This window comes from Ambystoma mexicanum, chromosome 4q (genome assembly GCF_040938575.1).
Source record: "Ambystoma mexicanum isolate Mex_15411 chromosome 4q, UKY_AmexF1_1, whole genome shotgun sequence".
Lineage (NCBI taxonomy): Eukaryota > Metazoa > Chordata > Amphibia > Caudata > Ambystomatidae > Ambystoma > Ambystoma mexicanum.
In genome coordinates this window covers 943339989-943360992 of record NC_090928.1, presented here as the reverse complement: position 1 = coordinate 943360992, position 21004 = coordinate 943339989, and the positions used below count along the sequence as shown (strand labels likewise).

The 21004-nt window shown below is 47.2% G+C and overlaps 1 protein-coding gene across 8 annotated transcripts in view; it reads left to right on the top strand.

The window, feature by feature from the left end:
* Positions 1-21004, top strand: part of BICRAL (BICRA like chromatin remodeling complex associated protein) — a 2181199-nt gene that overhangs the window by 344176 nt on the left and 1816019 nt on the right. For 6 of the 8 annotated variants that reach the window (XM_069608494.1, XM_069608493.1, XM_069608490.1 and 3 more), the window contains one exon: positions 4977-5164. The exons of 1 other annotated variant lie outside the window; for it this stretch is intronic. In XM_069608494.1, the coding sequence (XP_069464595.1) occupies positions 5080-5164 (85 nt within the window). In that variant the 5' untranslated portion in view covers positions 4977-5079. The remainder of the gene's footprint in view (positions 1-4976; positions 5165-21004) is intronic. One more of the 8 variants, XM_069608492.1, reaches the window with a different exon arrangement.

Below are 21004 nucleotides of genomic sequence, written 5' to 3'. Positions count from 1 at the left end.
CCTGAATCTGATCGTCTTTCCGTATCTTCTCCCCTAATGGCTCCATTGTCAGTGCTGTCAGGTTTAAGGGCTGGGGCAGACAGAGAGTTGGGCTACTTGGAAAAATGCATGTGAAGCCAAGGAAGAGCCGTGGACTAAGAAAGTAGCACTGAACTACAATTCCCAGCAGCACTTGGTGCATTGTGTAGTTCAGCCCGTTTCTGCAAAACAGCTGCTGGTAATTGGAGAGGGCTTATTAGCCGTCAACCGCCCGTACCCGGTGCAGATTATTTTGTTTCCACGGGCTGTGATGGCGAAATGCAGCAGGAGGCTGGAACTGGTTAAGCAGTGGCACGCCGAAGGACTTGCAGACATGAGAGGATTCCGGGCTATGCGGCGGTGAATGGCTTGGTGCCCTGCTTTATCTGCTGAACTTCTATTGGCATGGACACCAAAGCTAAGTGCAACATGTCAATGTATTGTGTGATGTTAATAGTACAGTGGGCATTTTCTTGCTCAAGGAAGTATTGACCTCGCTCCGCTGCAACAGTGTGGAGAACGCTGGTTATATCGTTTTAAGCCTCCCATCCTCCGTAAATGTTACAAACATTTGGTGGTGTGTTGTAGAGGGGGTGGAGTAGGCGGGCTCACAGTGTATTTCAACTGATTACTGCTCCTACGACACTGACACTCAGATAGAGAGAGCCCAGGCTTTCTTGAGCATTCTGGTTAAGAATGGAAAAACAAAGTCAACAAAAATAAAAGTTTTTTAAAAAGAATGGAAAAACAGAGTAATTAGGACACGTAAGGTGTGCGGGTGCTGGCATTATGCACAGTTAGTGATAAAAAATAATCAGCACACCCATACTTGTTCATATTAGCATACTGAATCAAGTCTTGTTTGTTTCCTTATGCCAGCCCTTTGGGCCATCTGTGCGTATACTCATTGTGGGATTAATCCCCAGTTTGTCTCATTTTGCTTGCTCTATGTTGTGAAGTGTTTCATGTTTCATCATGTTTAATGTTGCCTGTTCACACTGCAAGGGTCTATGCCGAGTAACAAAGAAGTAGGGGTATGTAGAATAACCAATTAGGCTACAGGAGTTTAGGCAGGACAAGTCTGGATTACAGGAGTGTATAAGTTTATGGTGAAGTGCATATTGTTTGTTTTCTATGTTTCTTCAATTACCCTTTCCGGTTTTCCTAAAATTCCCCTTCCCACCACAACCTCTCCCTAATCCCTCCTTCCCCCATTGGCTGCAACATGGCTATCTGTGACTCTGATATTCAGGTGCACTTGCCAACCCAGGTGGAAGGGTTGAATCCATTCGGCTTCAGTGGTTCGAGGGAGAGTGTCGATACTCTTCCCTTGTGTAGTCTTGACATAATAATCCGCCCCCATAACGGGTTATTTTTCACCCTCAAGCCAAATGGAGCCGAAACCTCCACCGCTAGCAGATGTGCTCAAAGCACTCCAGGACGTTCAGTTGGAATAGGCCCATGCCAGGCAGGAGTCGACCACTCTGAAATCTCAAGTACAGAGTTTGGTGGCTCAGGGAACACCGTTGGAAGGCAACCGGGGAGTTACGCCTAGACCATCGTATGAACAAGCTAAATGGGGACAAGAAGAGGCCGGAAGGGTTACCTTTTGCTAGGTTGGAAAAGAGTAGAGGAGAACGGACGGGGGAAGGAGAACCCATGCAGATTGGGAGTGTAAGAGGGCCATTGACGTCAGTGGAAAAGGAACAGCATAAGGCCAACAAAGTATGCCTTTATTGTGGACAAGCAGGGCATTATATCTGTACCTGTCCCAACACCCCTAAGAGGAGTGGGGGGCGGGGGAGATCGAAACAAGCTAGAAGCGGGAAAAGAATTGGGCCAGCCTTATGGGGAATTAAGGTGTCGGGCCCAATGGAATCCAGGTTCGCCAGTTGGGTGGCAAATACTGTTGGGAGCAGGACCTCTCATTTGTACATATTAGTGACTTTGATTTTCACTCTGACTAAGCAAGTGGTACTGGCCATGGTAGATTCAAGGGCCACAGGAAACTTCATTGACATTGAATTAGCAGCACAGTTGGGGCTGCCCCTGCAGGATAAGAAACAGGTTGAGGGTGTACAATTAGTGGACAGGTCTCCCTAAATATAAGGGCCCATTTCGACAACAAACTCAATCATTAAGGATGATATGTGAATCAGGTCATGAGGAAGAAATTGCATTTGATCTGATAGCTGCCTCACAGTTCGGTCTGATTTTAGGAATGCCATGGTTGGTGCAGCATAATCGAAGGATTGATTGGGAGTGGCATGAAGTATGTTTTGAGAGTCACATGCAGCAAGATAGAGACCCTGCTATCTTTTTGGCAGACAAAGTTCAGGTTCCACAGGTGGTGGGGTCAGTAAATACAGGGATCCCTCAACAGTATATGGATTTTGCAAAAGTGTTTGACAAAGGTGGGGCAGAGAGCTTGCCACTCTATCGAGCATATGACTGTCATTGAGCTTGAACTAGGGGAGAAACTGCCCTGCAGTCTGATTTGTGTTCTCACGGAAACAGAAAATCGACACTTGAGAGAATATTTGGATAAAATGTTGGTGAAGGGGTCCATTAGACATTCCACCTCACCCGTTTCCTCTCCATTATTTTTTGTACCCAAGAAGGAAGGAACCCTAAGAACATGCATAGACTATTGTGCGTTAAACAAGGTTACCATTAATAATAGGTTTCCATTACCTTTGATTTCAGTCCTAGTGGATTAGGTGAAATCTGCAGTGGTTTATACAAAATTGGACTTAAGAGGTGCTTATCATCTAATAAGAGTAAAGGAGGGCAATGAATGGAAGACTGCCTTCAGAACTAAATTCAGTCTTTTTGAATATTGGGTCATGCCCTTGGGGTTATGCAATGCCCCTGCAGCTTTTCAGTTTTTTATGCAAGAGGTACTGAGGTAGTTCATTGATGTTTTCGTCATTGTATATTTCTAGAGAGCAACATGTAGTGCATGTAAAGGCAGTGCTGCAACGCCTACAGGATTATTAGCTTTTTGTAAAATTAGAAAAGTGCTCTTTGCACGCTAGTCAGGTTGAATTTCTGGGTTTCATTCTCACCCCAGCAGGCATAGTGATGGACAAGAGAAAGGTACAGGCAATGATGGATTGGCCCTCCACGCAGTGTGTAAAGGATGTACAGTCCTTTTTAGGGTTTGCCAATTTTTATCAATGGTTCATTGATAATTTTTCTAAGATTGTAACACCTATCACTCAGTTACTAAGAAAGGCAGCTCGGTTCAATTGGAGTGAGGAGGCAGAAAAGGCCTTTCAAGAATGAAAATTAGCTTTTACGAAGGCACCGGTGTTGAGATATCCTGATCTGAGTTGACTCTTTCAGGTGGAAACAAATGCAAGTAATGTGGCAGTGGGAGCAATACTATCACAGAAAGATGAGGAAGGGACATGGCACCCTGTCGCTTTCTACTCCCGCAAGCTTATTGGTTGCGAACAGACTTACTCGATCACTGATAGTTGTTGGCCATTCGTGCCGCCCTTCTGGAATGGAGACATTACTTGTGGGGGGCCCAGCATCAGGTAACGGTGGTGACTGACCATAAACATCTCCAGTACTTTAAGTCAGCACAGACCCTTGGCGCCAGGCAATTGCTTGGTCTCAATGTTTAAATGAATTCAATTTTGTAGTGACCTTTAGGCCTAAGAGAAAGAACGGAAAGGTAGATGCATTGATGAGGCAGCAAAACCTAGAGAATGTGGTGCCGGAACTAGAGCTATTATTCCCCCTGAGAAAGTAATCGGAGCAATTACAGAGGATTATTTGGTACAATTACATAAGGGGCTGAGTCTGGAGGATGTATGCACATGGGGGGAGTAGTCCTCCGTTAAAGAAGTTACGGGAGGGGTGGCCTTTCCATACAGGTCGGTTATTTCTGCCTATTAGAGAATGACAAGATAAAACATTATACTGGTGTCATAAATCTCCTTTAGCTGGGCATTCCGGTAAAAGAAAGACTCAAAGTATGTTAGAGAAATACTTCTGGTGGTCAAATTTGAAAAAAAGGCACGACACAGAGGCATTTATTTTAGGGTGTGGGAATTGTATATGCAACAAGGCTGACCACACTAAAAAGAGGGGGCTGCTCCAACCATTACCTACACCTGAGAAGTCATGGACACACATTTCCATGGACATTATTACAGATCTTCCTCCAGACAACCAACATGATACAGTTAGGGTGGTAGTGGACCAGTTGTCTAAGCAAGCGCACTTTATTCCATGTATAGGAATTCCGGGTGCAGGACGATAGGCAGAATTGTTTTTGCAGCACATTGTTACATTGCATGGTCTCCACACAAGTATTGTTTCAGATAGGGGACTGCAATTTACTTCGAGATTTTGGCGTGCCTTTTGCCAGATGTTGGGGGTCAACTGTGCTCTGTCCACTAGTTATCATCCAGAGCCGGACGGACAAACAGCGAGATTGAACCAGACTCTTGAATAATATTTACAGTGTTATTTAGGAGATTGCATGGATTCCTGGGTGAAGGCCTTATAGTTAGCTGAATTTACATATAATAACACTGAGCACACATCTTTAGGTATGGCTCCCAATTAATGTTTATATGGTAACCAACAGAACATGATTCCGGAAAAACTGCCGGAAGTGGAGCAGATTCCAGTTCTTCATGAGCGCAAGCAGTTGCTCTTCAACATCAGACAGAAGGCACGATAAAATTTAGAGCAAGCAAAAAGGGCCTATAAGGTGCAAGCTGATGAGAAACGTCGGGAGGCCCCAAGCTACCAAGTGGGAGATAAAGTTTGGCTCTCTACACAGAACCTAGCTCTGGTGGGACCCTGTAAATGTGCGCCTCAATTCATTGGGCCCTATGAGATCATTCAGTGTGTGTCACCTATGGCTATGAGGTTGAGGCTGTCAAAAACCTTAAAGATGCATTCAGTTTTCCATGTGTCTTTGCTTAAACCTGCAGCTCCAGGAATGACCACACAACGACCTCCAGCAATTTTGAAAGACGGCCAGGTGGAATATGAAGTAAGGAGGATTCTGGACTCAAAAAGGAGACAACACAAATTATGGTATCTTATTCAGTGGACTGGGTATGGTCCAGAGGACCGTTCATGGTGGGAACCAGCAGAAGCAGTACACGTGCCAAAATTGGTAAGACAATATCATGTTGCGGCATCCAGAGAAACCAGGTCCTGGGAAAGGGCTCTGGGAGAGGAGGTACTGTCAGGTTTAATGGCTGGGGCAGACAGAGTTGTGCTACAGGGAAAAATGCATGTGAGGCCAAGGAAGAACCGCTGACTAAGAAAGTAGCACTGAACTACAATTCCCAGCAGCACTTGGTGCATTGTGTAGTTCAGCGCGTTCACGCAAAACAGCTGCTGGTAATTAGAGAGGGCTTATTAGCCATCAACCGCCCGTGCCCGGTGCAAATTATTTTGTTTCCATGGGCTGTGATGGCGAAATGCAGCAGGAGGCTGGAATGGGTTTAGCAGTGGCATGCCGAATGGACTTGCAAACACGAGAGGATGCCGGGCTATGCAGCGGTGAACGGTTTGGTGCCCTGCTTTATCTGCTGATCTTCGACTTGTCCAGGCAGTCCTGTGGGGCTCCAGGACACCATAGCTAAGTGCAACATGTCAATGTATTGTGTGATGTTAACAGTACAGTGGGCATTTTATTGCTACAGGAAGTGTTGACCTTGCTACGCTGCAACAGTGTGGAGAACGCTGGTTATATCGTTTTAAGCCTCCCATCCTCTGTAACGTTACAAACATTTGGTGGTGTGTTGTAGAGGGGGTGGAGTAGGCGAGCTCACAGTGTATTTCAACTGATTACTGCTCCTGCGACACTAACGCTCAGATAAAGAGAACGCCCAGGCTTTCTTGAGCATTCTGGTTAAGAATGGAAAAACTGAGTAATTAGGACACGTAGGGTGTGCGGGTGCTAGTATTATGCACAGTTAGTGATGAAAAGCAATCAGCATGCCATATTAGCATACTGAATCAAGTCTTCTTTGTTTGCTTGTGCTAGCCCTTTGGGCCATCTGTGCGTATACTCATTGTGGGATTAAACCCCAGTTTATCTCATTTTGCTTAATCTATGTTGTGAAGTGTTTCACGTTTCATAATGTTTAATGTTGTCTGTTCACACTGCAAGGGCTTATGTGAGTACCATGAAGTAGGGATATGTATGATAACGAATTAGGCTACAGGAGTTTAGGCAGCACAAGTTAGGATTACAGGAGTGTTAACGTTTATGGTGAAATGCATATTGTTTGTTCTCTATGTTTCTCCAATTCCCCTTTCCAGTTTTCCTAAAATTCCCCTTCCCATCCAAAACCTCTCCTAATTCCTCCTTCCCCCATTGGCTGCCTGCCACGTGGCTGTCTGTGACTCTGATATTCAGGTGCCTGTGCCAACCACGGTGGAAGGGTTGAATCCATTCGGCTTCTGTGGTTCGGGGGAGAGTGTCGATACTCTTCCCTTGTGTAGTCTTGACAAGGGCAAATAGTAGGGGACAGAGGGCACCCCTGTCTGGTACCTCTACCAAGATTGAACTCCCTAGATCGTGTTCCATTCACAACAATGTTGCCGACGCTAGGAGACTGCCGAAAGACTTTATAGGTCGAATTCAACCTTTAACATTTGTGCAACTTACCTAGACTACTACAGATAAAAACTATCAGAAATACAACCATGATTGGCCCTGTTTGAAAAAGGCATAGCATTTGCCGAAACCTGTGTCTCACGAAGGGCTACTAAGATATACCAAATAAACATCGAGACCCACTGAGAAAAACTACAATCAGTTTTTTGTATTATTTACTGTGGTGCTGCCAAATAAGTGAAGGAGTTTTCCTTTCTATTCATCCATTCACAACAACCCTTACCGTTGGTCCCGAATATATTGCCCCTATCGCCCGACGCAGTCTGTCCCCCACACCTAGCTTATGTAATATTGCAAAGAGGAAACCCCATTCCACTCTGTCAGAGGCCTTCTCGGCATCCAGACAAAGTAATGCCTGGTCCCCTAGGTTTCCCACGTGTGCTCTGCGGTCTAGTGTCTTTCTTATACCATCTGGGCCTTTTCTGCCTGCTATAAATCCCATTTGATCTGGGTGCACTATTCGAGGTAGCTTCTTTTCTAGTTTTGTTGCAAGGATTCTTGTAAATATTTTTTCATCCATGTTCAGGAGTGAAATTGGGCGGTATAATGGGCATTGGGTCGGGTTCCTCTCCCCCTTCGGGATTACAGATATCAGTGCTCTGCTGAATTTTGCGGGTGCCTTTCCTGTGTCTAGTATATGATTATAAAGCTTAACCAAATGTTGTGTCAGGCACCCTGCGTATTCTTTATAGAATCCTATGGTATAGCCATCCTCGCCTGGGGCCCTACCATTTGGGAGACGTGCCATTGCGTCTTGGATTTCTTGGGCTGTGATTGGGCTCTCTAGGTGTTCTATCTCCGGGCATGTAAATTTAGTCATGCTCACCCCTCTTAAGTATGCCCCCACTGCGTTCTCCTTATCGGTAGCTTCAGACTCGTATAGTTTCTCATAAAACTGGGCACATTTCACAGCGATATCTGTCGGGAGGACCCTGTCACCCTCCTCAGGGTCTGCAGGTTTGGTTACCCATCCCTCTGCTCTCTGTGCCTGGAGTCTAGCTGCTATGAGCGCATCTGCCTTGTCCCCTTTTTCATATTATTTCTGTTTTAAGTACCTCATTTTCCATAGGGTTTCCCCCATTCCCAGTGTTTTTAACTCTGCTCCTTTCAACAACAACTCTTCCCTTATCTCGTCTTTGTTACCTTTCGTGGCATGCATCTTCTCCTCCCCCTCTTGTATCTCTCCTCTAAGTTTTTCTTCCCTCAGTCCTCTCTCTTTTCCTCCTTGCTCCTTCTCTTATTAGGAGACCTCTCCAAGTAGCCTTACCCACATGCCAGACCACCTCAGTGCTCCCCTCCCCTGTGTCGTTCTGTTCAAAATATTCCTTTATCCCTTCGGCTAACTGGTCCCCAAAAATAGGATCACCCCAGAGAGACTCATTGCAGCGCCACATACCCATGGGTCTGTATAGGCCTGTCACATCTAGGGTCATGGTGACCATGTCGTGGTCTGTCCATCCCACTAGCCGGATGCTGCTTTCCCTCACCCTTGCACCTTGTTCCTTGTTTACTAGTAAGTAATCAATCCTTGAAAATGTTTTATGGGGCACTGAGTAGAAGGTGTAGCCCTCCTCCCATGGGTGCTGACTCCTCCATACATCCACCAGACCTCTTCTCCCAATCGCCAATCCCAGGTGGCCCAGTCTCTCTGCCCTTTCATCTGCCTTCCCCTCATTCCCCTTCCTGTCCCAGGTTTCGTTTGCCCATGAGGTAAGGTCCCCCCGCCCCCAACTATGTACAGGTCTGCCTCGAGCCCTTGTATCTTGTCAAATGCCTCCCGGAGAAAACTTTCTTGACCCGGGTTGGGGGCGTATATCACCGCCACAATACTCTAGCTCCCTCCAGATTCCCCTGCAGGATCAGCATTCTTCCGTCTAACAGGTTTGTGGCCACACAGTCCTGCAGCCTACACTGTCTGTGGAGAATTATGCCGACCCCAACTCTTTTGGCATGCCCAATGCACCTGTCCTATTCCCGCACCCCCCACTGCCTCTCAGCACCCGTTCTTCCCCTGCACTAGGCGCGTTTCTTCTATGAAGGATATGTCCAGTGAGGCTTTGCGGAATTCCCTTACAGTTAGGGACCTTTTCGTCAGGGAGTTAAGACCTGGGCCTACGATCAGATCCGTCCTTGCATCACCTTTCCCCATTGCAGGTGTATCTGCATGCCCCTCTTTTGCCTTTGCTTTTTGTTTTTAAAGTTGAGTCTCATGTCCTCCCCGTTTGTCCTCTCCTTCTCCTTCGGTTTCTACTGGTAGATAGGCCCTGCGGGCTGTGTGGCTGAGCGTCTGCGTCAGCTGTAAGGTCTCTCAGGGCTTGTTCCGCCTCTTCTGCTGATGTTAGCCGATAGTCTACCCCTTCCATCTCGAACTGCAGCAAGAATGGGTAGCCCCATCTTTATCGAATTTCTTTTTCCTGCAGCCACGTTGTCAGGGGTCTGCAACTTTGAGGTCCTGATATATTGTAACTTTAGAGCCTTCAAATTCCACTTCCCGTTGCTGCTTTGCCCTATTTCGAACCTCTGTTCTATTTCTGTATCTCAAGAATTTGACCGAAATGGAGCGGGGCATCACCATAGGGCCTTCCTCCTCTTTGCGCCCTCTCGAGTTGAACTGTCTTGCCCCCATCTGCTTCAAAGAGCTGGTTTATCAGCGCAATTACATTCTCCTCCACTTGTCTCAGGTTTTCCTTGATTGGCTCTTTTAACCCCAGTATCCTCAGGTTATTATGCCTTTCCCTGTTCTCCAGGTCATTCATTTTGAGCGTTACCTCCTCCCTGAGCTCCAGCTCCATCAACCTTGCATCCAGCTTCATTTCGACCAAATCGGGGTTCAATTGATTGTGTTCGAGCCCTTATATTTTATTCTCCACTGTGGTCATTCTACTGAGGCCGGTATGCCTCCTCTAAGGGCCTTAATGTCCGCCATGATGTGTCCAATATCATCTTTTGTGGAAAACTTAGACATGTCAATTCCTGCCGCCATTTGTGCCCCTGGGGATTTCTTTGTCGTTGCCCCTTGCTTCTCTGAGCATCTGGCCGTAAGACTCTCTGTTCCCGTGTCAGGCGAAGCGGACACAGCTCCTTCAGCTTCAAGCCCCTTGTGGTCCTGCTCGCACCCTATTTATATGCCAGTTCTCTCCTCTTGCACTGTACTCTCTGTGCTGTTGGTCAGTGTCCTGTTTCGGTATTTTCGTTCCTCAATCTGTATCTATTTTTTTGGTATTTCTTTTCAGGTGAAGCATCCTGCCCTCAGGTTTTCTGCTTCGTCGGGTCCACCCCGTGGCGACAGTCCCTGCGCCCCAAGTGCGTCACCACTCCCTGTGCCAAGTGTGCGGCCCTTTTTTGTTTACCGTCCTTGACTTTGTGGTAATAGTTGGAGGCGACAGAATAGGGGCAACCTCAGTGTCCTTCGCAATACTGTTTGAGCGCTGTTTATGTCTCAGTTCCTGCACCTGATCTCTTTTCCGCTTCTTGTCCGGTGGTTGGCTTTCAGCCCTGGCCCTGTTGATTTTAGGCCCGGGCTTCTCCTGTCCCCTCGCCAACGCTCCAGTACCAGATGGTCTGGCCTTAGTACATGGAGTCTGGGTAGGTAGATGTCTGCACTCTCCCGCACCCAATTAGGGGGACTGTCACCACCCCTGATTCGGGCACTGTGTGCATCTGAGTTAGTGGATATTCCTGTTACATTGCTTCTAGCGCACTTCCCTCCTTAGCAGGTTATTCCCTGGGGCCACCATGGCCTGATTCGCCACACCGTGTGTGCACCTTTTGATCAGCTCTAGCCAAGCTTAGTGCGGGGCTTGTGGTGGTGGGCGTGAAAAGTTCACTGGCTATGGTCTGCCACGCTGGGGGAGACAGCCGATGGGAGATGTTTTTTGTCCTCCTCCTATCTCACTCCTATTGATTGCTGCGTGGGAGTCTGTTTTCAGGCGGTATACACGCTTTTATCTCTGCCCCCTGGCCTCGCTTCACCTTCCGGTCCCCTCTGGTGACCACACCCTGGCCTGCACTGCGTGGCACTCACAGGGGGCCCATCAGGCAGGGTGTTCCTCCTCTGGTGCCGGCTCCATTTTCATGGTCTCCCCTGCTCTGCTGTCTAGGGCACCACTCTCCCATCCACGGGGCCGACCGCCTCAGTAGTTGCGGCTGCTGGTGTCTGGTGGGTGGCAGCTGCCCCATTTTATCCTCAGCCTGGTCTGGATTAGCAGTGCGCTTCCTCAGCTCCCTGCTGGTCGCTTCTCTGGTGTACTCTGCATGTACCGTAGCCGCCGAGCAGTCCTTGGAAGGGGCTCGGTCGCTGATCAGTTCCAACCATCCGGATATCTTTCTAGCCTTCCCCAGTGCTCACACGTTTACTCCTCGCTCAGTGCTGGGCGTATCAGCTATGTTTAGTCTTCAGTCTCTTGCTGCAGCGGACCTCCCCAACACGTTTCGTCTCGCTGCGACACCCCGGTCTTCTGTCCTTCACTGTGTGCCTTGGACTCAGTTTTTACGCTCAGCAGATTCAGGAGCTCACTTCTCTGCACAAATGCGTATGGATCCTGAAATGTCGGGCATTGATGCACGATATCCTCTCATTTTTGCTGAAGGGGGTGGGAGCTGTAAGTCTAGACGGCCATCTTCTCCCGTGCCCCCTACTGGTCCCTGATGGTATCTTTTTTTTTTATTGAAAGGAAAGCAGTCCATGGACCACTATGCCACTACTCCGGTCTGGCTCATGTCTCGATGACATGTTAGTTGTCCAAGGTTGATCAGTAGAACGCCAACTAATCAAACCCCCAGTGTTAGGCCGCCCAGTACTTATTAGGCCAACCAATATCTCATTGTAGAGATGATGTCCTTGTTATCAATTTAGAGCTGGTCTCAGGAGGAGCCATCAGATTGTTGTTACCCAATCAGAAGTTTAACCCCTGTAGGATGTGTATATAGCCAATACCCTTAACCAATCCCCTCATGTTTTGGTAACTGTGAGTATATGATGATGATGATGATGTTGTTGATGACCCATTCATAGTATAAAAATCGTTGTCTTTGATAATCCCGGTGAGAGCAATGACTTTTTTGCTTTTATGCTGTCCCTGCTTTATTTGGATGTTAATAAAGGTGGATTTTGCCTTTCACTTTGTCTATTTCCACTATTGTGTCCTGTTTTTCTGGCTCCTGAACCTCTGTGCAATTTTGGGGTTTCCCCAAGCCATCTCAACAATACATTCTTAGGGTTTCCACATGCCCTCCTCCATTCTGCTTCTGTCAGCCCCTGTCCAATAGCCTCTTACCATTTCTGCCGGATATCCCAGATGTGAGGTTCAATCCTTCTTCCACAAGCCCCGTATATTGTTGTTATACTCTTACATACTTCCCTCAGTGACAGATAAACCTGGTTGACTGCGTGTATTTGAGGCGTGCTAAGGAATTCATCCCAAGCCCATACCTTATGTATCACCCGCACATGCTGTTGTAATTCCTTAACCTGCTTGCCACCTAGCAGTTGAATAATCAATAGCTGCTGTGGCACAATTACTGCCTCTATTAATCTTGATACCTGATCCCTTTCATGCCCCTTAATCCATGGTACCATATAGCAGCAGCCTAATAGATCCTGAAGTCCTGGGAGCTGATGCCCCCTCCTCATATGTTTACCTTAATGCTGGCAACCCTATTCTCTGGCATTTATTGCCCCAATACAGTAGTACCATTAGTTTCTCAAATCTCTGGAACTCTTTTTTGGCTATCAACATGGGTACTCCTTGAAATATGTATAGGAGCCTCGGAAGCACTATTATCTTCTTTTTTGGTTGTTTGATCGTAACCAAAAAGATTGCGATTCATATGACCGTAGCTAACTTGACCATTGTGGTCAAACCACCTATACACTATAAATACACTCCCCCCTCCCCTCGCCCCTTACTTAAGTTTTGGCGGCACACCTCGTCGGGTGCCGCCAACTCACTTGACTCCCTGCAACACCGGTTCCCTTCACGTACATGCTTGGAAACCGGAGGGGCAGGGTCCTTTCCTTTTTTTTTTCTTTTTTTCTTTTACATTATTTCCATATGCGGTGGACATCCCTGCAACCCCTGTTCCCCTTTTTTGCTATAATGGATTTGTATGGCATATTTGTTTGAATGTTTAGGCTAAGCAAAATTGTCATACAGCCTAAATTTGGTCAAATATGCCATATGTTTTTTTTTTAAAATTTAATTTTTGATTCAATTGCGATGCAATTTTTACAAAATGTTTAAAATCCGCCAGGTTGTCCTTTTCATTAAACCAATTCCAAATTGGGTAGGTAAGTAGAGGTGTATAGGAGCAGTTGTTCGACCAAATTTTCCCCTTTCAAGGGTTCCGGTTTACTGAATGTCCAAGAACTTCAGGAAGGAGGTCACTCCAATTACACCTCGTCTGTTGTTTCCTCACGTCAGAAGTTTCCACAGATTGTCTGCGTCCAAAGTTCTAAAATGTTCCAATGGTTCAGCAAGAAATCTTGTTCTTTCTCTTTTGAGTTCATTACACTCCAACGGTAGGTGCCTACTGGTTTCCACTAAGGAATCTTCCTTAGAGAACCGGCAGGCGTTTGTGTCTGACTGCTTTCGTATGGCTAGTATTTCATTTGTTTTCATCTGGTTTAGCCGGAATCTTAAGAAAGATCTACTCAGCCTTTTGTCCGGGAATTGCTTTAGGTACCCTCTGACATCATTCAGCTTCATGGATGTTGACGGGAAATCTTTAGTCAGGGAGTACCTGTTGGCCACCTCCAGAGTGTTTAATATTCGGTCTTTTTTGGTATTTCCTAATCCTCTAGACTTACTCTACCCATCTAATATTCTACCTGCGTGCTTATTTTATTTTGGGTATGCATGACATTTGTTTCAGACACTTCCTCTGTGATCACACTTCCCATGAAGCCTAAGTATTGAAAGGGTGCCTGCGTGACTGGGATGGGTAGTTCTGCCAAGATCACAGTATCCATTCCTGGAAGGGAATAGGTGCAAGACTTTGCCCAGTTGATTTGAAATCCAGATACCATCCCAACTACTCAACCTGCTCCAACATTTGCAAGAAATTTACCACCAGCTCCTTTATCTAGAGCAATAATCGTCTGCCTATAACAATGTTTTATGGGCCTGCTCTGCAATTCTATAACCTACTTCCGCGAACAACATCTTCCACATAAAGCAAGCTAATGTTTCCATCATTATGGCAAATAGAAGCAGAGACCATGGGCAGCTTAACTGAGTACTTCTATTCACCCTCCATGTTCTCGAAATAGTCTAAAGACGTCTCTGTTGGACCACTTGTGTCTGCCTCCAGACACTGCCACTAGTATAGAAGGTTGAGGGACAGCACTCTCCTCTATATCTTTTTAGTAGGTGATACATCACGCGCTACCCAGGGATAGGCACCCCCGCCAGGGTTAGGGTGTTCTTCCTTAGGGTAAGGTACGCCGAGCCAGGTGGCCCTCCTTTTTTTCATGTATTTGAGTGTGAGCACTCTAACTTACTCATTTGTTTTGCATACCTCAGATGCACCTTGAATACGTTTCCTTAAATTCTCCACATACTTGTGAGTAGTGGAGGCATTTATTAACGTCTGCTCTTGGGTCCTGTAGAGCAAATGCTGGGGAAGCACCATCTTGCGTCCGGTCATCAACTCAAATGGTGACATTTGGGTTGCCGATGAAGGGGTAGATCTGATGGCCATTAAGACCAGAGGTAATCGATATCCCAACTTGGCCCAGAATTTGCCACAAACTTCTTTAAGATGCTCACTATGGTTCTGTTGTATCTCTCCACTGCACCAGAAGAGGCTGGCCGGTAAGCAATATGTAGCTTCCTTTTAACCCCCAGTATCTCCCACATCATTACTTCGCTGGTAAAATGGCTACCTCTGTCTGACTCAATCCTTTGGGGTAGACCAAAACGTGAAAAGATGTGGTTGATCATCAGGGCAGCTGCTGTTTCTGTCTTGCAGTTTGGGGCCGGGAGACATTCCACCCATTTAGTAAATAAGCATGTGACCGTCAACATGTACTTATTTCCCCTAGAGTAGCGAATCAAGGGGCCTATGAAGTCGATTTGCAAATCTGACCATGGCAGTGTCATCCCCCTCTTTTGGAGAGGCGCCCGGTGTGTGAGGGATGTTGGCTGAAATTGTGCACACACAAGACACCCCTTCAAGTATTGGTCGAGGTCCTGCCCCATGTGTGGCCAGTATGCAACCTCTCTTAAGATCTCAAGTGTTGTGTGACACTCCCTATGATCGGCGGTGGCTGCATCATGGGCGTGACTTAACATCAGGCTTCGGAATGAGGTAGGGACCACCCACTGATCATGGCCAGCTTGGGATTTCCTTACCAACAAACCGTCTTGGATTCTGAAAATTTTTGGACATTTCATCAACACTCTAAGGTCCTCTTTCCCAATGTAATCGGTATCCGACAGGGGAAAGTTCTCAGGGTCCTCAATGTGTTGGTAAAACTTACCAATTATTGGATCCCCCTTCTGAGCCGTGATCAAATCAGCATCTGGGCTCTACTTACTCCATTGTGCAGTTGAAAGATCATTGTGAGCATTTGTCTGGGACCTAGTGATAGCAGCGACCTGGATTTCCCCCAACAGGGACTCAGTCTCTATTAGATTCCCTTGGATGGCCCCGGTTTTGGCCAGCTGATCAGCTAAGTCATTTCCAGTTTTGTCTGGTCCCTCTACTTTGGAATGACCCTTGATCTTCTTCCAGTAGATGGTCATCCCATTCGAGGTGACCAGATCATCAATATTTTGGATTAACTTCCCATGTTTCAAGGGTTTGTTATAAGCACATAGCATGCCTCTGGTTTTCCAATTAACCAGGTGCTCCACGAACCCGTTCCGTACATAATCCGAATCGGTGATTATGACCAGTTTGTGGAGTTGATGTTGGACAGCAGTGAGGATGGCTTGATGCACAGCCATCAACTCTGCCACCTGACTACTTCGGGGACCAATTTTGTACCCAGCGGAGGGTTCTGGGGACTCATTCACCCATGCATTCCCTACGCCGGCCACACGTTCTTTTTCCCCGTTGTTGTCAACATGGTACGAGCATCCATCCACATAGACAGTGGGCATTCCCTCACACTTGTCCTCTTCAAAGACTTTGTGTGGGGAATTAAGGTATACCTCCATGTTGTCTTTGATTTTTAGACTTTCGTCCTCGAGACAGTTTTCTCTGGCACAATCATGCAAGTCAGCCAGAACTTGCGCGAGGGGACTCTTCTTGTTTTGGCCATATCTGACCTCCACAGGAAAGCCTTGCATTGACAGGATCCAGGAAGTGATTCGGGAATTACTCACATTTCCGGGCCGGATTCTGTCACTTTGGAGAAATTGCATAGGCTGGTGTGGAGTCTCCACTATGATGTGTTCCCCCTGGATGAACGGGCTGTAATTCTTCAATGCCCACACCGTTGCCAAGAGTGTCTTCTCACAATCGTTGAATTTTTCCTCCACAGAGGATAAAGGTTTGCTCGCATAGGAGATTACTTTATTGACCTTGTAATGCTTTTGGTATAATACTGCCATCAAGCACGTATTAGAGAACCCTGTCTCCAGGAAGAACTCCTTGTTTCTGACAGGGTAAGCTAGGCAAGGCGGTTGTGAGAGGCTTCTTTTGAGTTGTTTTACTGCCTCGGATTGTTCTGGACCGCATTCCCACTTGAACCCCCCCCTTCAAAAGATGAATCAGTGGTCTAGTGATCTCTGCGTAGCCCTCAATGAACTTTCTGCTGTAATTAGTCAGTCCAAGGAGACTCCTTAGTTCCCGCAGAGTTGTGGGGTCTTTCAGTTTCTTAAGTGCTTCCACTTTCTTTTTCTGGGGACAGAGACCCTGAGGAGTAATCTCGTGCCCCAAGAAATTAACACGGGTTCTATACCACTGTGCTTTCTGAAAGGAAAGTTTTTCTCCGGCGGCCCTCAACTGTGTCAGAACATAACAGATCCCCGCTATGTGTTCCTCCACAGATGAACTTTTGATGAGGATATCATCTACATAAGCCAGGTTACCCCTTGCACCCATGTCAGGCATGTCCTTATGTAGGAAAATGTTGAATTCATTGCCGGAGTTGAGGTATCCGAAGGGAGTCCGAGTCCATGTGTACTGCTGGCCCCCTAAGGTAAAAACCAGTTTGTATTGGTCCTCCCTACTGACAGGCACAGTCCAGTATCCATTGGTCAGGTCTATTGCAGTGAATACCTGTGACCCCTGGATCTGGGCCAGCCCTTGGTCAATGTAGGGAAGAGGCCATCGGGAAGTATGGACCCGTTTGTTGAGCTCCCTAAGGTTGGCGCAGAGTCTCCACTGGCCGTTGGGCTTCAATATTCCCAGCACCAGATTATTGAAGGTGCTGTCTACTGGACGGATTATTCCCCGGGACTCAAGGTTCTTAATTATTTCGGTAAGGGACTCCATTGATGCGAGAGGCAAGCGATATTGCTTCACAAACACTGGAGTCATGCCAGGGTCCGTGGGAATTGTTGTGGTGTGGATGTCGGTGCGACCACAGTCATATGAGTCTACCACAAAGAGATCTTGGAAATCCAAGAAAACTTGTTTCAACTTTTGCTTCTGTTCCAGAGTCACACAGGCATCAGCTAGGTTGACACTCTCTTCCACCATCTGCCTGAAGCCTGGAAAGACTTCTGGTTTTGCTATCTCAGCGGCCTCCTCCAGCTGGGTGCAGAAGTCCCTGGTCAGAGTGCTGATTTGGACTGGAGGCTTCAGGTGGGAAAGGCACCTCTCATGGACCTGGAAAATCACCTCATCCCTTCTGAAGTCACAAGTCACATCTTCCTTACCATAAGGGCAGGAAGTGTACACCAGGAAGTTCCCCCCATGCCGGTTAAAGATCCTGTCTGGTGTAGTATTGTCATCACTGTCACTATCAAAACAGTCCTTGGGGATTGGTCCTAACAGTTAATTTCCTAAATCAATGGAGAAATGTCGGTCATCAACCGCCATTTCAATAATGGTGCCTGCGGCTAGAGTGATACTCTTTAAGTCGCTGTTATCCACCTGTATTGGAATGGTGTCATGTTCTATGTTGACTAATGGTGTTGGGTTTACCCCCAACCCTTGCTGTTGGAGAGAAGCATTTAGATGAATATAAGCATCAGGGTTTTTCAAATTTTGTCCTCTTTTAACTTTCACTTCCAGGGAGAATTGTCGGGTCCTTTCTAGGATGGTGACTTCCTCTTTAATCTGAATTTCAACTGCATAAGGTAGCAATTGAGCTGACCTAAATGCTTTTTCTGGATCATCAAAGCCCATGGGATTATCCGCTAATCGGGACCAAGCTTTGAAGTTTATTAGGTCCAAACTAATGGCAAAGCGATTGAGAATGTCACTACCTAAGTAAAAGGCGGCAGTGACATCTCGTACGACCCAACAATTATGGACTATGCTCTTGTTGCCAATGGAGATTTTGAGCATGCCCCTGCTTGGCAGGAGATGTTTGGAATTGGGTGTTTCCAGAGCCATTTCCCATTTATCTATCAGTCTGAATGTGGGAATGGCTGGATCTTTTGGGAGTTGGCAGAGCATGGCTTCGCTGATGAAGCTCTTACCGTTGTTCACACACACTTGGGCGAGAACAGAGTCCTTCCCATCATTTAACTGAACAGGGATGAACAACTGCTCTCCGATTTGCTGAATATAAGCCAGGCTCTGAGCTGATTTCACATCTTTCTGGACTATCGGAGTGGGAATGACTGATTGTGGATTAGTAAAGAATTTCAGAGTGTTTCCTTCCAGTGTGGAATACCACCTTAAACTGGAAGGAAGGTTGATTTTCAGAAATAGAGAGGACCCCCCATCACCAGTCTGTTGTCCTACTGCTATTATTGTCACGTCTGGAATTTGGTTGTTCTGGAAGTGAAATTCTACTTGGTCAGATTTTTGTTCAACCATGTGGCACGTGCCGTTTAAACTAACATGGTTGACACTCTGCTTTAATTGTATTGGTCGGGTAGTCTGGGTCCAGAGGACCTTGTTTACGCAATCTATTAGGGGCGACAACCTTCTCAGGAGGTCATTCCCTAGTAAACAAGGGGTGCCCTCTGGAGTCACTACTATGACCGGGTGCTTCGCCTTGTGTCGCCCAATTTTGAAGTCCAAATCTGCAGTCCCCTCGACGGGAATTTCCTTCCCGTCAAAGTTCTGAAGTTGTCCAGGAAGAGAGGTGAGAGGAATACGGTAATTCTCCCCCCTTCCTGCATTTAGTTCATCAAAGGCCCTTTTGGACAGAAGAGTAGCTTGGGATCCAGTGTCCACCGTTGCCAAAATTGTACCCTGCCCCTGTACTTGTACCGGGCATAGTATCTTCCCTCCTTCTCCTCAAGTGGGCACAGATAATGCACATTTTTGGACAACTGGTGGGCTCATTTTCTGGTTTTGGACATTGAGAGAGAAGAGATCTGGGCAGAGTTTGGCAGGGAGTTTTGGGAATCTGAAAGAAAAAGTTGGCAATCGGATAAGGATGCAGTTCTGGGTTCCCCTGGTTCCGGTTCTGGGCCGCCCCACCCCTTTTTAGAGGCAGTCACCAGGATGGGTTTGAACCAGGGGTTTTCGGTATTGTTGTTTCTGGGATAGAATGATGGGCGGCGACAGCTCAATCCCCACATCTACCCAGTCTGGGTTGGAATCCCTTGGGACCCATTTCTCCTTGGGAGGAGTTCCCCCATCTCTGAAGGAGAAGATCCTTTTCCCAGGATCCTCTGAGGATCCCTCTCCCTCAAATTGGAAGAGCTGTACCTCCTCCACAAAATGGGTCTGTTTGGGTCCTTTGTCTCTCCTACCTCCTCTCTGCTCCTTGGGTGGCAGACTTTCAGGGGTAGGATATTTTGTTTCCGGTTCCTGGGTTTCCAGGGGTTGTTTACAAGTGGGGAAGGAAGCTTCCTCCAAGGCTTTACACCCCCCTTCCCCTTGTGTCTCCCCCCTGGGAACCGGTGGGTTATCGGGGTGCTGCCCCCGTCATTGTTCTGGAGCACCATGCCCAGAGTTTGGGGCATTCTGCGGTGTCATGCTCATCTGAGGGTTCTGTTGAGCCCTCAGTATGTGACCCAGATCCCGTGCCATATTTTGGACCTGGCGCTCTAACTGTGAAACCCGCTCAGGCTGATACGGGGTTCTATTTTCTCCCCTGGGCTGATCCCGGGAAGGCTAGCTATCCCTTCTGTGGTAGTACCCCGGGTTGGGAAGATTTGGGTACCCCTCCACCCTTGGCCTCCCATCTCCTGGATTAGGTTGTCTGGGCTCAAGGAATTGGGGAAAGAAGGATGGATGATTTTGGGGCTTGAAGTTGGGTGGATACCTGGGGAACAAGTTCTGACCAGGATTTGGGGAATTTCTGCTCTCCTGTGGGAAGTTAGGAGGGAAGTTTCCTGGGTCAGGTGCTTGGCTGGATCCCCCCCTTGGGCTGGAGGAGCCCACACATAACCCAGGATGGGTCGTTTTCCCTTGTAGCGGGGACTTACATAATCGGGGGAGTGAGGGACCCCATTTGTGGGACTACCTCCTTGACTCCCTGTCTGTGACTGGCCCGAGGGCCTTCTGGGCTTTGAATTTTTCGGTGCAGGCAGGTTTTTAGGCTCCCCCATCTCCAAATCTAAAATGGGGGCAACCTTTACCTCAGCCACCTTGGCAGCAGCAGGTGTGCTGGTTGATTTGGGGCTTTTCTGGGCGTTATTTTAATTTTCCACCGGTTTCTGCACCTCATAGATGCGGGTGGCTTGCTCAATGACCCAGTCTAAAGATCTTTTCTCGTGAAAATCTCTTACGAGCTGGGTCATTATGTATTTGGGTAAGGCATGGAAAAACGTATTAACAAATTCTTTACTGTCTGTGCGCACCCTTTTTGTAGTCTGCGCAAAAGCACGCTTCAATTCTTGCACAAATTCTTGTGGGGCCTGATCCTCCCCACATTGCAAATTGTAGGCTGCTTTGCGAGCCTCTTTTGGATTTCTGTGAACAGAAAAATGTTTCAAGATGGCCGCCCTATATGCGGACCATCTTGAATGGTTTTGGTCCTCCAGCCCTGCAAAGAAACTGGAGTATTCTGGGGAGAATGTCCATTTGACATACTAAATGCAGCTACTGCTGTCCTTCAAATTGAAAGTCTCCATCATTTGATCATAAAGCTCCAAGTGTTCCCAAACAGAATACTTGGTGTTCTTGTGATAAGGCGTGATGACACTCGGTATTGCCTTAATCTGTTTTAAGGGGCCCTTAATCAAGGCCCTTTTTTGCCTTATTGGCCTTTTTGGTTCAGGTAACCCTGGTCCATTCATCCTC